Source organism: Puma concolor, chromosome E2 (assembly GCF_028749965.1).
Source record: "Puma concolor isolate L17-30 chromosome E2, mPumCon1.1.hap2, whole genome shotgun sequence".
Lineage (NCBI taxonomy): Eukaryota > Metazoa > Chordata > Mammalia > Carnivora > Felidae > Puma > Puma concolor.
Window position 1 is genome coordinate 54222593 of NC_141681.1, and position 16023 is coordinate 54238615.

Sequence of the window (16023 nt, forward strand, 5' to 3'; positions counted from 1 at the left end):
TTGTCTTGGTGAAGATGGGGCTCCAAGATGAGGTTACTCTGTGGAAGCTGTGATTTTGGAAGGGGAGCTGTTGTTGAGGCTGGAGAGCTGGGAAGGGTGGGGAGATGAAATGGGAGCACAAGCTGGGGGAGGAGGAGCTGAGCCACCCAGGTGCCCCTCTTCTTTTAAATGTTTATTTTTGAGAACGCACATGTGAGAGTGGGGGAGAGGCAGGGAGAGGGACAGATCTGAGGCCGGCTCTGTGCCGACAGCAGAGAGCCTGATGTAGGGCTTGAATTCAGGAACCATGAGATCATGACCTGAGTTGAAGTTGGATGCTTCACAGAGCAAGCCTCCCAGCCACCCGCACCATGAGTATTTTTACTTCACACATGGCTCTGACAGTGGAGGATTAACAGGAAAGGGGAGGTCCCATCAGCAGTTGAGATTCCAGCTGTTTCTGGACAGAGAAGATCACATCAGGTGACGGTGAGGACACTTCAGTCTGGTGACCGCTTGAGAAGGAAGCCAGTTAGCCTTGCAGAACCTTGGAGCGGCTCCAGACCACAACTACAAGTGCAGCGAGGGTGGCGGACTCCAGAATCTGTACGCGGAACAGTCGCCCTCCATTTCAGCACTCGATGCTTAGGGAGCTGGGTGGGCATTTCCTGCCCAGGCAAATACAGGAGCTACTTTGGTGTTTGAAAAGTTTCTCTGTCTAAAGGCAAACTTGGCTTGATAACCCAGAGGCAGCCTATTAAATCTGTCTGACACACATGGATTATGCTATTTTTTTTTTAGAGTTTATTTTTGAGAGTGCACGTGGGGGAGGAGCAGAGAGAGAGAGAGGATCTGAAGCAGGTTCTGCGCGGACAGCACAGAGCCCAATGTGGAGCTCAAACTCACCAACCATGAGATCAAGACCTGAGCCAAAGTCAGACGCTTGATCGACTGAGCCACCCAGGCGCCCCTCTAGAAAGAATAGCACTTGCATTGCTGAAAACCAAGCACATGGATTATGCTTCTAACTGCTTCAGTCGTCCTAAGCATCCAAGGGTGACAGGCATTTGAGAAAATCCTGCAACAGGAGACCACGAGGTTAAGTGGAAAAACTGGCCCTGGAAGGAAGACTTTAGAGAATAAAAGAGAGCTCAGTGTCTCTAATTAGCATATTCTCAAAGATCTCCCAGATGCTGCAACTACACTTCTGGAATTGGCTACAAAGAACAGTGTTCTGGACTAGCGTGGCACATGCCGGTTATGTTACATAAAGACCAGTCACGGTTTGTAAAAGAACTTGTGAAAGGCACTGGGGACCTGGGCTCGAGGGAGTCTGATGCCTAAGAGAAGGAAAGCCAACACCCTCCCTTTTTCTTTGAGGACATTTGCCAATTTGGTTTGGGGGAACAGACTCAAAAGTGGCAGTCCACTGGGCTGAGTTCACAGAGGTCACACCATGCAGGTGGGGCTTGAGGGCAAAATTATGCTGAGCCAGATGGGGCACTGAGCCCCCAGATCTACACGCAATCCCCACTCAAGGCGTTTGCCAACTGCTAAACTGCTTGCTGTCAGTACAAGAAACTCCCACCCCCACCCCCAAAAGGGCTCATGGGAAAGAACTAGCTGGAGGCTACAGAGCTGAGCAGAAGTGGCAGCAGCCTTGCGGGTCTGGGGGAGACAGGTTGGGGGTCCCACCCTGCAGGGAGCAATGGCCATGCTGGAGATCCCCAGAGCGGCCACCATATTGGAGGAAGCCACAAGTGAAACAGCAGACATGAAGAAACCTGAAAGTGAACCTCATCAGGATTTAGGTGATCTGCCTGCCAGGAGAGAACTTAGCCCTTTGGAGGAAGGTCTCATTCAGAGCCTCTGTGATTTTTAGTACACAATACTCAGCATCTACTCAAACATCATTAGGCACTTTAGAAAGACAAGGACTTGCATTGCTGAAAACCAAGGAAAGAACAGCCAACAGACCCAGGCATTCTGACCCGGGCATTCTAATGTTGTTCTATATGTTGACAAAACAAGGAAAGGGAGATGGAGGGAGAGGGAGAGAAGGAATCCAAAGCAGGGCCCGTGATGTCAGTGCAGAGCCTGACCTCAAACCATGAGATCATGACCTGAGCTGAAATCAAGAGCCAGATGCTTAACCTCCTGAGCCACCCAGGCGCCCCCAGGATGGAGAACTTTAACTGAGAGCTGCAGTCTTTAAAAGAAAAAAGTCAAATGGAAACTTTAGAGCTGAAAACATTAACAAGTTAAGAGTTGAGATGCATTCTGTAATCAGATACTTCGTGACCTGAAATGTTCTGTTACAAACATTACAAGTACTAGGGGAGAAAAAGAATTAGACAAACGTTCTTGAAAGTAAAAGAAATCTCACGACCTTTTAAGGAAGTTAACAGGATATACATCACCAAAACAAGGGATTTAAAAGAGAGGAAACTATGGGGCGCCTGAGTGGCTCGGTCGGTTAAGTGTCCAACTTCGGCTCAGGTCATGATCTCACAGTTCGTGGGTTTGAGCCCCGCATTGGGCTCTGTGCTGACCTCTTGCTCAGAGCCTGGAGCCTGCTTCATATTCTGTGTCTCCTTCTCTCTCTGCCCCTCCTCCACTTGCACTCTGTCTCACTCTGTAAATAAATAAATAAAATTTATTTATTTACAATAAATGTAAAAATAAAAATAAATGAGAGGAAACTAGATCTGATTCAGAGCAATGGAGGAAAGTCCCAGTTTGGCAGTTTCTAGAGAGCACTTCCAACCCTTTTGGGGTCAGAGGATTCAAGTTTCCAAGGAGTTTTCAGGTTAAAAAGAAGGTTCAGTAGCTGAACCAATGGCACTAATCATTTCACAATATACATAAATCAAACCATCATGCTCTTTGTCCCCCTTAAACTTCTACAGTGCTGCATTGTCAATTTTTTTCAGTGAACCTGACTAAAAAAGAATCCGTAAAATTCCTTGTGATGGAAAGTTTGAAAAATTGAGAAGGTGATGGAAGAAAAGCACATAGAAATCCCAGGAAAGCAAAAACAAAACCAGAAGCTGTCCAGGAAAGGAAATGGAAGCACAGAACACTACTTGGGCTCGGCAGGAAATAGTAAGTACTCAGACATACCATGAGCACTTGATGGATGGCCCGAAAATCTGGTAGGAGAAAACTACCATGGGAAGAGAGCAGAAAGGTTGTAAGAGCAGCAAATCAATATGTAATCTATTACTAACATCTAACATTGCTACATTGAGACATAGCATGTTACTTAGATACAGAAGCAACTAGAAGATTGAACAGCCATAAGCTGCCTCTTGCAGTGGGGAGAGTTAGGGTGGGGGTAGGGGCAGGTTCTTTTCAGTATCAGCCTTTCTGTATTCTTGGATTTTGCTTTCAACTGTAAACATGTTTTGTACTCTGAGGGAGAGAGGGAGAGACAAACTTGATCTAGCTCTCTCCCTTTGCCAAAGCCCTTTTCTGGCTTCCGCATCCCCATCCAGCTAATGGTGCGGGCAGGCAACAATCAGTCTTCTCCGCAGTCTTGTCTACATTTCCTATGTACCTTTGGCCTCTTTAGAATACCTGATACCACTGCCCGCTTCCCCTTTTAAAAGCACCCTTTTGGGGTGCCTGGGTGGCTCAGTCGGTTAAGTGTCTGACTAAAGCTCAGGTCATGATCTCACCATTTGTGGGTTCAAGCCCTACTTTGGGCTCTGTGCTGACAGCTCAGAGCCTGGAGCCTGCTTCAGATTCTGTGTCTCCCTCTCAATCTCTCTCTCTCAAAAATAAATAAATGTTAAAAAAATATATAAAAGCACTTTCTTAACAGTTTCTCCCACCTGGTTTCCCTACTACTTTCCTGGCCCCCCCCCCTTTTTTTTTTTTTTTGGAAAATAAAATTTTAATGTTTGTTTATTTTTGAGAGAGACAGAGAGACAGAATCCGAAGCAGGCTCCAGGCTCTGAGCTGTCAGCACAGAACCTGATGCGGGGCTCGAACCCACGGACCATGAGATCACGACCTGAGTCCAAGTCCCACACTTAACCAACTGAGCCACCCAGGCACCCCCCCCCCCCTTTTTAAATCTTCTTTCTAACTTTGAAATGTTAGCAGTCCTAGGTCCTCTTCGTCCTATATTACCCTGTACCCAGCGTTCTTGTCCACTCCTATGGTCTTATCCACCCTTTGCCCAAATGTTCAGTACTGCTTTCAGACTTGGGTGCTGCACGGGCTCCTCAGATTGAAAATATATCCGATAATCCTTCTCCAGTATAGACCATCTTAACAAGAGGCCCCACCAGCACCTTAGTATCATACACAGCAAATTACCAGGACACGTCCCGACGTTTCAAAATCTGTCCACCTATCCTCCCTGCCTCTGTCCTGGTCCAAGCCATCATGGGATTGCTGGGAGAGCCTCCTGCTTCCACTATGGCTACCATCCAATCCAGTCCGCACACGGTGGCTGCACGGATCTTAAAATACACATTGGAATATCACGGTACTCTTAGGAGTTACCATGAGGTCCAAAATCCTCATCATGTGTATGCCAACACACAAGGCCATGCATAACCTGTATGCCGCCTACCTTTTCACCGTCGTGAACCACTCTTAATGTTTACCCCGTGGGCTCCTTTCTGCCTGGAAAATGATCCATGCCCCACCGCCTGATGAACTTCCCTCCAAGGACTCTACGTCAGTGTCCCTCCTAGATCATCACCTCCTTACTTCCAATTTGTCACAGTCGCAGCTGGTTGCCTACTTCCCTTCCCCCATAGACTAAGTTCCTTGAGGGCTGTGGGTTTGTCCTGCTCACCGGAGTGTCCGGATGTTTAACATAACGTTTGTCCAACAAACGTGGAAAAAAGAGAAAGGGGAGAGACAGATGTGGCGGGCAGGGCAGACTGAAACGGAAGGAGTGTAAACAGAAGCTGCAAGACGAGGGGTCGCAAACCGGACAGACCTTCGGCAGCCGCGGGTAGGGCAGCCAGACAGGCGTGGCGGCAGGTGGGGCGGCCGCGACGCCGGGAGCCGAGCGCACGTCGGGCCGCGCCCCCGCAGGGGGCGCCCGCCGCCCGGGGCGTGGCCTCGCGCGGCCCCGCCCTCCTCGCCGGAGACCGGGCAGGCGGGCAGCTGGCGGCGGCGGCGCCGACATGGCTGCTCTGGTGGAGCCGCTGGGGCTGGAGCGGGGTAAGCGCGCCAGGGGGCCCTGCCCACCGGCCGCGGCCCGCGTCCGGGACCCCGGTCCCCGCCCCTCCCGGCCAGGCCCCGGCGGGTGGGCGGGCAAATCGAGCGGGGGTGGGCGGGGCGGGGCGCCGCGAGTCGGCCGTTCGTGGGTGTGGGAGGGTCCGTGGGCTAGCGGGCCCAGGAGGGGCGCCCACCGCACAGCCCTGCCTGCGTGCGTATGGGGATTCTGGGGCGCAGGGCGCCTGGCTGGCCGCAGTCTCCCTTGCCACCGGCAACTCTGCGGGTGTCCGACTGAGACTCGGCTGTCTTTCCCGGGATCTGTCTGCGTTCGCCCTTACTGGTTTCTGGCCGCATCTCTCCGAGCTTCTCCGTGTCTCTGACTCTGTGTCTATGCGCCCCGCCCCCGCCCCGCAGACGTGTCCCGGGCGGTGGAGCTCCTCGAGAGGCTCCAGCGCAGCGGGGAGCTGCCCCCGCAGAAGCTGCAGGCCCTCCAGCGAGTCTTGCAGAGCCGCTTCTGTTCTGCCATCCGGGAGGTGAGAGCAGCGCGGCGCCGGGACACAGGCGGGCGGCCGCCCGTCCTGATCGTCGCCCCGAGCTCAGGGACTACGCCTCCCAGCAGCGCCGGGGGGCGGCCCGCCTTGGGGTGCCAGCGCTTCAGCTCCGGGTTTCTTCGGGAGTTGTAGTTTCCTCGGGCTCCAGGTCGCGGGGGCGGGGCGGATCCTTGGGTGGGAGGGTCTGCGGGCCTGGACTCCGGCGTTGAAGGGAGGAGGGGGCTGGTGGCTCGCTGATGCTGCTGCGTCCTCACCAGGTGTATGAGCAGCTCTATGACACGCTGGACATCACCGGCAGTGCTGAAATCCGGGCCCACGCCACGGCCAAGGTTGGTGTCCCCCCACCCCATCACCCACGCTATCCGCTGAACTGCATGGTCTGGTTTAGTATCTTCCTAAAGTCAACTGTGCCCGTTTCCTCCTTCATGATTTTTGTCGAATCTATGTACCAGCGTTATTGTTACTTACTGATCTTTTCAATAATCTCACGTTTTACTTAAATGTCATATAAAGGCATCTGTAGCAACCGCCAGTGGAAGCTAGTACCGCATACCTGACAAGAGGATACCCTTTAACACCTATACAACGAAATAGCATTAAACACTGAAATCTTAGTAAACTATAGTTGTATGCTATTTCTTGCCGCCCCCTGGAGGCTCTCAGTTCCTTCCAGGCCTTGTTTTTCTCTGTTAAAAATCGAGATTGGCAAGTGGTGAGTATTTAAGAGGCACTCATACCAAAATGGAGACATTCCCTTTGATGTCTGAAGCATTGAGAAGGAACTAAAAGGGACTCATAACAGTGTGAGCTTGTGTTGAACGGCGGCAGGTGCCCCGTGAGTGGGGAAAGTGATCTGGCCTAAATTGCTCTCCCTGGCCCAGATCCTCCCCCCTCGTCCGTACACCCACCAGGGAGGGGCCCTCACCTCCCCACACTTTTTCTCTCCTAGGCCACGGTGGCTGCCTTCACAGCCAGTGAGGGCCATGCACATCCCAGGGTAGTGGAGCTGCCCAAGACAGATGAGGGCCTGGGCTTCAACATCATGGGGGGCAAGGAGCAGAACTCCCCCATCTATATCTCCCGTGTCATCCCTGGAGGCGTGGCTGACCGCCATGGAGGCCTCAAGCGCGGCGACCAGCTGCTGTCCGTGAATGGCGTGGTGAGTGGGGACTGAGGCTGGGCTCCCGGTCTGTTCAAGGTTAGCACAGTCCCTGCTTTTGACATTCATTCAACATGCACCGCTTGAGTACTGCCTCTTTGTCCAGCCCTGTGCTGGGCACCACTAGAGACACTGAAAGAGGTTTGCCTCAGCTCCCGTATTCAAGGACTCCTTTTTGGTGAGAGAGATAGACTCTGACTGAAATAATCTTGATCCAGGGAGATAATAATGAGGAAGCACAAAGCATTATGAGAGCCCAAATGGGACACCAGACCAGCACAGGTGAGGGAAGTTTTTTGCAGAGGAAGGAACATTTGAGTTGGGTTTTGAAGGATGCAGAGGAGTTCTCCAGGCAAATAGGGTAGAGAAGAGTATTACTAGCTGAGGGTGTTGTAGGTCGGGGCTGTGACTCTACACTCCTCTGAGCTGAACAGAAAGGGCTTGGGGCCAGCCATGCAGGGCCCAAGTGTCAACCTGGGAAGCTGGGACTTCATCTCAAGGGTTCTGGGGAGCCTTGGGAAGGCTGTGAACAGCGGAGGGATAGGCTCAGCTTGGAGGGGTCGAAGGACCCCTTTGGAACTCTGTAGGGGATGGACTGAAGGTAGAGACTGGAGGCCAGAAGTTCTAGGGAGGAGGCTAGGTGAAAGTCCCTGGGGAGAAGATGAGGCCTGAACTGGGGCCAGGGTGGCAGGGACAAAGTAGGGAGTCAGAGCAGGAGGGACGGGGCCGGGGAACAGCAGGCTTTGGGGAGGGAGGGGATAAAGGTGGACTTGGAGGTCCGGCTTGGTGACTGAGGGCTTTGAGGGCTTGTCCCTGACATGGGGAACTTGGCAGGTTTGGGGGGAGGAGGACGCTGAGCCAAGAGTGAATGTGCTTCTCCCAGAAGGACACAAGGCCCTGGCAGCCCGGGCTGGTACCAGGCTCACCCACAGTAGGGTCGGGGCTGGGTGTGGGTGGGAGGCCCCAGGCCCAGGTGTCTGTACACCGCCCTGCAGAGTGTTGAGGGTGAGCAGCACGAGAAGGCAGTGGAGCTGCTGAAGGCAGCCCAGGGCTCGGTGAAGCTGGTGGTGCGTTACACGCCTCGCGTGCTGGAGGAGATGGAGGCCCGCTTCGAGAAGATGCGCTCTGCTCGCCGGCGCCAGCAGCACCAGAGCTACTCGTGAGCCCTTTGCCACCACACCCCTGCGGCCTCCACCGCCTCCTTTATCCCCAGAGTCCCAGACCAGACCAGTGACTTCTGGGACCTTGATGGCCACCACCCCCAGCCCCGGCTCCTCTCTCTGGGGTTCTGACCCTTGACCCCTGACCCAGGCTCTCACAAGCTATCCTGGCTAAATCCTTTGGGGGGTCTCCTAGGCTCACTTTCATCCCAAGGTCTGCAGCCGACTCTCCAGAATCCCTCAGTCCACTGCCCTGGGCCCAGGCCCGGCTCTCTCCCATGCCTCCCCAGGTCCCCTTCCCTGAGCTTGACTCCCCTCTCTTCCCCCTCTTTGCAGGTCCTTGGAGTCTCGAGGCTGAAACCACAGATCTGGACCCTCACCCTCACCCCCTCCCCTGTACAGTATTTATTGTCACTGGCTCCTTATTTAAAGATCTTTGACCCTCATTGAGTGTCTGTGTATCTGTCCTGCATCCTGGGGCTAGAGTGTCTTGAGATGTTGGGGGTGGGTGGAGAGAAGCTGAAGTCGAGAGACTGCTTTTCAGAGCCTGAGAGCAGAGGCAGAACTTTCCCCCAAGGTCTGAAGGCGGTGGTTGGCCGGCTTCCTAGGCATAAGTACAAGGCGGAGCCTGGGACCTGGTCTGGGTCCGAGTGCGGGGTCAGAGCCGAAGACAACGTCCCCTGCCCTTAAGAGAGACTGAGGGCGAAGGCCAAACCCCTTCTGTAGTTGGTCTGACGGAGGAGTCCCGAGAAGCTGCGGAGCCGGTGGGCAGCCTCTGTGTGGGCGGGGTGGAACGAACCATTAGCTTCGTTCGCCAGGGGAGGCCTGCAGGCCGTACTATCATCAGCGTGGGGGGTGAGGGTGCCGCGTGCAGTTCCCAAGGTGGGCGCAGGGGGTGCAGAGTAAGGTGCGCTCGCCGACCGGCCATTCACCCCACCTTCCAACCTGAGCGCGTGTCTCCGGGAGCCGCCCCCGCCTTAAAATCCAACCTTTAGTCCCACCTCACCGCCGGTCCAGCCCTGCTGTCCCGTGCGGCGCTAGGGCTAGCGCGCGCCACCTCCGGGATCCGGGGTCGCGACTCGCATTCCACGCCGCGCGCCACTAGCTCCAGGTGACATCATCCCCCTGCCGGGCTCCGCCTCCCGCCCCAGCCGCCGCACGCCGCGAGCTTATTGGCCGGCGCTCCTTGAGCCCCGCCTTCCGCTCTCCGCCCGCGCGACCCCTCCCAGTCCGTGCGGAGGCGGGGTTTAGCCACCGGCCGGCTCCGACGACGCCTTCCATTGGCCATTCAGGGCCGTCTGTCAGTCTCCTGTTAAAGGGGCCACGACCGCACGGGAGCTGTGGGGGGGAGGGAGGAGGAATTTTTTTGGGGGGGAGGTGGGATTTTGGGGGCGCTGGTGGGCACCCCTGGATCTGGCGGCTTCGGCCTCGCGGGGGGGAGGCTGAACGGTGATAGGGGCAGGGGGCTATTTTAGGGGGTAGAGGTCTGTGAGACTGTGAGGGGGAGGGGGGTCCCCAGCGCCCAAGCCGGAGCCAGAGACGCGGAGCCCGCGCGAGCGGCGGAGACAGGGCTCCGGAGCCACAGATCCGGGCCCCGGCCGCCGCCAGGGGCCCCGCCCGGTCCCCCCACCCCACCCCACGTCCCTCCTGCAGCCCAGCTCCGCCCGCAGCCGCCGCGGACCAGGTAGGTGAGAGCCCGGCCCAGCCCGCTTGGCAGCGCCCACCCCGGGGACCCCTCGCCGAGCCTCCCTCGCCTTGCCGAGATCCTGGACTCCCTTCTTTATACCCGGGGGCCCTGGAGCCCAGATTCCACAGCCCAACCCCAGACACTCAGGCGTGCCCCTCCCGGTTCTCAGAGTCCCCAACCGAACCCTAGAATTCCAGGCGTACTGCCGCCTTGCGCCTCGTCCAGGGCCCAGGAGCCTGGATTTCTCAGCTCAGCCCCGGGAGCCTCCTCTGGACCTACATTCTCTTCCTCGGCCCAGTCTCGGGAGCTCCAGACACCTGCTGTGGCTGTGTCAGATCTCCCAGCTAGGGCCAGCTGCCCCCCGTCGCGTCTGCATAGTCCCCTATTCGTGCACGGGGTCTGCCCATCTCCAGCCCTCCGGCTTGAACAGCCAGCCCGGTCCCTCAGTCCAGGCCGGCTCCGCGGCCGCCCTGGACACAGGCCCGCTCTGGAGCTGTCCATGGTCAGCTCACTCGGCAGCCTCACCTCCCCCACCTCCTGCTGTTGCTGCCGCCGGGGAGGGGGCGCCTGCGGCGCCGGGATCCCCCCAGCCGCGCCTTTGACCCGGAGATACCCGGGCCCTCTCTGACCCGGGCGCCTGGGCCTCAGGGCTCCTCTGGCCAGCCTCTCGGCCGCGTCCTCAGTACCCCAGGTTTCTGGGACCCCAGCTGCTTCTCGAGGAGTCAGGGCTTCTGAATGTTCCTGCCTAGTCCACCTCAGGGACCTTGGCACCCAGGGATTCAGCTCCCACCTGACTCTGGGAACCCTGTCAGTGTTCACTCCGTCTGCCTAAAGGCTCTAGCTGGTAGCCCCCAGCCCCTCAGGACCTGGGAATCCAGTTTCCCAGCTCTTGCCCCCTTTAGAAACCCAGTTCAGCAGCCCCTGTGCCCCTCAGGCAATTATACCCAGATTCCTGGCACCCCAGCGGCTGCCTGATTAGGGATTCAGGCACCATGACTCTCTCCCTTTCAGGGGCTTGGAATGCAATTCTTAATGCAATTCTCTGCCTTCTGCCCACCTTCCCCCCTTGGAGACCTAGATGCTTTGTCCCAGGTTCTGTATCCCCTTCAGGGACCCAGGGGTTCAGACCCCAGCTTCTGTACTGCTCACCGAAGCCACCTGCCACAGCCCTCCTTCCCAGCAAGGACTTGGGCTCCGAGCTTCCATCCCCTGTCTTTTATCTCCAGGAGTCCAGGCCCCCACCAAGTGTCTAGACCCTTAGCTCTAACTCTTAGGAACCCAGGTTCCCACAGCCTCACAAACCCCATCTACCTGACATCTCCCTTGGCCTTAACAAACCCCTGCCTCGTCCCCATATCATCTCAGGTGCTGGGGGCTCTCTACTCTCTTCCCTGAGACCCAGCTTCCTGAGATGTTTCCAACACCCCATCAAGATGGTCCTATGTTATGATGTCTCATCCTCCGAGTACACCTTCTCAGGCTGATGAGCCAAACATACACCCCTTCCTCTAGATGTGTTCTGTGACCTAGGTTCATCAGATGATCTAGAACCTACCCGCTATCTTCCATATTTCCGGCTAAACTGTGCTCTTGCAATGCTCTAGATTCATTCTAAATCTGAGAACACTCTCAGTCAATATCTCTGTTCCGTTTTCACCCAAGGTATATTCTAAATTCTAGATTAGGCGGTCAATTCTAGGCGTGTGTGTCCCTAAGGAATTCAAATATCTTGGTAGTGCCCCCAAGCTAAATGCTGATCCCACCTTCTCCTCACACGTGTTCCAAATCTTTCGAAACCAGAACTTGCCGATTCTCTGCGAAAATTTTATTTTAGGTGTGTTCTAGGCTCAGCCACATCCTTGGCACTGTTCTAGATTCCTTTCTCTCCCCGGGGACATTCTACACTCTAGAACATGTGTGTTCCAGTTATGGGCTCTAGCTTTTTTCCAAATTGGGCTATCAATGTTAAAAGGCACTTTCCTGTTTTAGGTTCCAGTCCAATTCTGCGGTCTTAAATCTAAAGGATCCCCACTGAAATGTTGTACGTCTTCCCCCTTTTGCAGGTACTGGGTTCTAGGCCCATCCATTCCCACCTTTTCTGTCCATCTTTTCCCTAATGTGACCTTTGTGTAGAACTTATCTCCTGGCGGATCGTGGGCTTCCTCCTCCATCTGCTACTTTAGCATTCTTAGCAGGCTCTAGGCTCATCTCCTCTTTTTGGAGTCTTCAGCTAGAAATGTCCTCATTTCCAGAACATCTCTCCCCCCTTCCTTTGCCAGCTCAGTCCTTATGCCAGTAAATTCCCAATTCCCAGCATGCTTCTGCATCTTCCCCCAGGCACTTCTAAGTTCCAGGCAGACTCCTTGCTACTTTCTAGGGTTTTTTCCCACCTCCAGGGCCTGCGCTCAATTCTGAAGCATATCTTCTCCCTTCTGTCTATCATGTAGACACATGATAAAGCTAAGAGTGTGGCTCCTGATTTGTTCTTTGTTGTACCTGCATCCCTGGTAGGTGTCACTTTCTAGATTATTTCTCCTGACTGGGTTCGTTATGCATTGCATTAGGTATGTTCTTAGATATCATTCTGCACCCCTTTGTGTTCAGGGTTCTTGGGTGACCCAGATACTCTTTAACATATTGGATTGCTTTTGGCTGGTTCAAGATTCTAGGTCTGGGTTCTAGAATGTGCCCCTCCCTCTCCTTAGCCCTATGTGAGGATTTTACTGTACATTTTCCGCCCTCTGTGCTGTATTCACGCCAGTGGCTTTCTAGATTCTACATCCAGCCTTGCTAAATCTCATTTCCTTCTCAGTGCATTTGAAGTTCTGGAGCGGCTTCTCTAAAACATCCTGTTTGCATCTCCTGAGTAGGTTCTGGGTTTTAGACACGATGTTGGTCTTGACCGGTCTCCTTATAAACATTGTCATGAGTTTGGCCTCTGAGTGCTGGCATGCCGGTGTCTAGATTCCCAGGTGTACCTCTTCAAAGACCAAGGCGACTGTCTGCCTCCTCTCCCAGGTTCCAGGGCCCTTCAGCCCCTCCTCTTCTCACTGGAGTCCAAGACCCCAGTTCCAGGTTTTGGACATAGTCTGCACATTGGGTGGGGCTGGGAACTATCCACTCTCAGAACCGGTTATGCTGCTGCCTGAAGGGACAGAAGGAAAGGAGGGAACAGAGCGAAAGTCACTTCTGCTTTCCACCGGGCCAGCTGGACCCGTCTGACCTGATGTGTGTGGAGGGAGCGGCTCAGGAGACCTCCCTTTATCTCCGCCCACAGCTCATGCACCTAGATTCCTGAGACCTGGGGGCCTGGACTCCTAGGTTCTGGGGGAAGAGGGGTCTGAAGGCTGGGATTTCTGGGTCTGAGGTTGGAGACTGAAAGCTCAGATTCTTGTGTCCCTGTCTGACCCCCAGGATTGGGGAAGAAGCGGCTGGAGGCTCAGACTCCTGGGTCTAGGGGAAAGAAGGGAATTGGGGACCTAGCCTCCTGTGACCTGAGGTAGGAGGGAGCTGGATCTTGGACTCCTAGGCTGTGGGAGATGGCTAGCAAATGGAGTGGTTTTTAGATTCTTCTGGAGCTGGGATCCAGATACCTGGAAAATTGAGGGCAGGATTTGGGCTGTATAGGTCACATCCCTGTGACCTTATACGGTGCCACTGACCTAATTCTGTGACCCCAGTTCCTTGGCCTCCTGAATGCATGGTTCTCGTTTGAGCTTCCGGTTTCTCACTCATGCAGTGGGTTAATGCCGGCCCCCAGCAGGGTCAGAACAGGGAGAGACTGATTTTCCCATATTGACTCAGGCAATGGGTCACCTGGCTTTGGTTTCTCTGACTAGACTGGTCCTAGATTTGCTGCCAGTGCCTGATGGCGTCTGGCCTCGGTTTCCCCAGATGCTCTCACCTAGGTAGCTGGGCCTGATTTCGTGAGAGCAATGGGTTTCAGTTTATCCTGTGCCATGATCAGAATGGATGGACCTCAGTTTCTTCAGTACAAAGCCTGGGTTGCCCCGCCTCAGTTTCCACCATGTAGTATCCGAATGGCCGTGCCTCAGTTTCTCGACGAGGCCGGTCTCTGTTCCCTGCCCCCTCCCCACTCCCGCAGGCCAGCACCGCCGCCATGATGTGCGAGGTGATGCCCACCATCAGCGAGGATGGCCGGCGGGGCTCGGCGCTGGGCCCGGACGAGGCGGGCGGCGAGCTGGAGCGCCTTATGGTCACGATGCTCACGGAGCGCGAGCGCCTGCTGGAGACGCTGCGCGAGGCGCAGGACGGGCTGGCTACGGCACAGTTGCGGCTGCGCGAGCTGGGCCACGAGAAGGACTCGCTGCAGCGCCAGCTCAGCATCGCTCTGCCCCAGGTCTGGGCGGCACCGGGGCGGGGCTTGCGGGAGGCGGGACCTCGACCACTGAAGGCGCGGAGGGGGCGGTCCGGAAGGGGCGGGACTTGGCGCCTAGAAAGGAGGGGGGGGAGACCTTGCCGGTGATGGGCGGGGCCTGAGCCGCGGAAAGGGGCAGGGATTTAGCAGGGAGGGGCGGGGCCTTCAAACTTCCAGTCCTATGTAATGAGGGACATGGGGAAAGGATTGATCTAATTGTCCGGTTCCTGCCCACATCTGGACAGGAGTTTGCGGCTCTGACGAAAGAGCTGAACTTATGTCGGGAGCAGCTGCTGGAGCGGGAGGAAGAGATTGCAGAGCTGAAGGCGGAGCGGAACAACACGCGGGTGAGGGGGCGGGGTGTGGGGGCGGGGCCTAAGCGGGGCGGGCGGGGCCACGGGGGTTTGCAGCCTGACCCATCTTTTCTTTACCCATCTTGCCTCCCTACTACCACTGCCTGGCTGTCTCCTCTGGTCCCCTCCTTGCTTCATATTTTCTCCCCTATCTCCGTAATGGCTCTCTCTTCCTGCACTACCCCTTCCTTGACCATGCCCCGACCTTTCCTATCCTTCTCTCTTTTCCCGACCTCTCTCCTTTACCCCTATGCTTGGCTCCACCCCTTCCTCCGTGTGTCCGTCCCACCTGTCTGAACCACCCTTGTCCTGACTCTGCCTCTCTTCCCTTGCCTCTTTTCCTTGGCCCGGTGACCTAACCCTGTAGCTTCTCCTTGAACACCTGGAATGCCTGGTGTCCAGGCACGAGAGGTCACTGCGCATGACCGTGGTAAAGCGCCAGGCCCAGTCCCCGGGTGGGGTCTCTTCCGAGGTGGAGGTGCTCAAGGCTCTAAAATCCCTCTTCGAGCATCACAAGGCCCTGGATGAGAAGGTATGAAAATAGGATGCAGAACGAAAGGCTGTGGTTGGCTGGGGCTTCCCTGGATAGGACAGATTCTGGCTGTGATTGATTGGGGATGTCCTAAATGGGAGGAATGTTGCCTGAGATTGATTGGGACATGCCACTTCAGATTGGGACTTGACTGATAACAGAAAAATTAATTTGGGGGGGGGGCTACCAGTGGGTGGGGCTGCCTTGGTAACTGGCTGGAGCTGCACACACACCATAGATAGAGTAATGCTCGTGTTGCCCCATCAGGCCGTGCCAGGGGTTTTCTGCCTGCCCTAGATTGGGTCTGATCTCCACCTCACTCTGTCCTGTTCCCATCCCCAGGTCCGGGAGCGGCTGCGGATGGCGCTGGAGCGGGTGGCGGTGCTGGAGGAGGAGTTGGAGCTAAGCAATCAGGAGGTGGGGGCGTGGCCAAGAAGGAGGAGGGACTAAGGGGCTACCAATGGGGCGAAGTTGATTGGGTGGGTTCGGGGCTAAGGGCAAGAACTGACTGCGGAGGAAATAGCTGGACGGGGAAAGTTAAGCCTGTAGAGGACAGGGCCACAAGGAGGCTAGGGGGATGAGTAAGGGTGGACTCCATGCTGGGCGGCCAAGGAGAGACACAAGGATAGACTGGGAGTTGGGATGGCCTCAGCAGGACCAGAGCCAGTGAGAAGTAGAATTGGGGGCTCTAGGACTCCCTTTATCCTGATCTCCCTTTCCCGTTCCCAGACCCTGAGCCTTCGAGAGCAGCTGTCTAGGCGCCGGTCGGGGCTGGAGGAGCCCGGCAAGGAGGGGGATGGGCAGGTGAGAGATGCAAGTACCTCGCTCCCCTTGCTTTTCAAGGATCCCCATCCCCGTGACCTCCACTCAGCCCCCTGACTTTGTGATGGTCCGTTTAATGTTTGATGCGATCCTCAATGTCTCTATGACATCTGAAGTCCTAAGAGCCTTTCTGGCCTTTGACCTCTGATTCAAGTCATCTAGCTAACTTCTGTGACCTCCAGGACCTTTACTGGTCTTTGATTCCCCTCCCCTCCGTC

At 55.7% G+C, this 16023-nt stretch overlaps 3 protein-coding genes across 5 annotated transcripts in view; 2 read left to right on the plus strand and 1 right to left on the minus strand.

Annotated features, from left to right (window-relative positions):
- The first annotated feature begins 5058 nt into the window (after nt 1-5058).
- LIN7B (lin-7 cell polarity scaffold B) lies at nt 5059-8502 on the plus strand. Of its 2 annotated transcripts, XM_086690355.1 has the most exons (6): nt 5060-5166; nt 5578-5696; nt 5972-6043; nt 6664-6873; nt 7869-8032; nt 8370-8479. In XM_086690355.1, exons 1-6 carry the CDS (start codon nt 5130-5132, stop codon nt 8389-8391), a joined length of 624 nt encoding a protein of 207 aa, XP_086546481.1. In that variant the 5' UTR covers nt 5060-5129; the 3' UTR covers nt 8392-8479. The 2 variants fall into 2 exon arrangements, with proteins under 2 accessions (XP_086546482.1, XP_086546481.1); XM_086690356.1 differs by lacking the exon at nt 7869-8032 and having other exon boundaries at nt 5059-5166; nt 8370-8502.
- CE2H19orf73 (chromosome E2 C19orf73 homolog) lies at nt 7183-10221 on the minus strand. The gene is given in 4 exon segments (XM_086688656.1): nt 7183-8771; nt 8773-8928; nt 8930-9070; nt 10000-10221. Coding segments are annotated over 4 exon segments (717 nt in total). The 3' UTR covers nt 7183-8573.
- Nucleotides 9532-16023, plus strand: part of PPFIA3 (PPFI scaffold protein A3) — a 29456-nt gene continuing 22964 nt past the window's right edge. For both annotated transcript variants that reach the window (XM_086690362.1, XM_086690363.1), the window contains exons 1-6: nt 9532-9717; nt 13826-14080; nt 14344-14445; nt 14819-14983; nt 15326-15400; nt 15713-15787. In XM_086690362.1, the coding sequence (XP_086546488.1) occupies nt 13841-14080; nt 14344-14445; nt 14819-14983; nt 15326-15400; nt 15713-15787 (657 nt within the window). In that variant the 5' untranslated portion in view covers nt 9532-9717; nt 13826-13840. The remainder of the gene's footprint in view (nt 9718-13825; nt 14081-14343; nt 14446-14818; nt 14984-15325; nt 15401-15712; nt 15788-16023) is intronic.

Excerpts from the sequence above, each read along its gene's own strand:
- LIN7B (XM_086690355.1), top strand. The coding sequence starts at position 5,130 with ATGGCTGCTCTGGTGGAGCCGCTGGGGCTGGAGCGGG. Across the intron at positions 5,697-5,971 it reads TCTGTTCTGCCATCCGGGAG|GTGTATGAGCAGCTCTATGA; the intron begins GTGAGAGCAGCG and ends CGTCCTCACCAG. Across the intron at positions 8,033-8,369 it reads CAGCAGCACCAGAGCTACTC|GTCCTTGGAGTCTCGAGGCT; the intron begins GTGAGCCCTTTG and ends CCCTCTTTGCAG.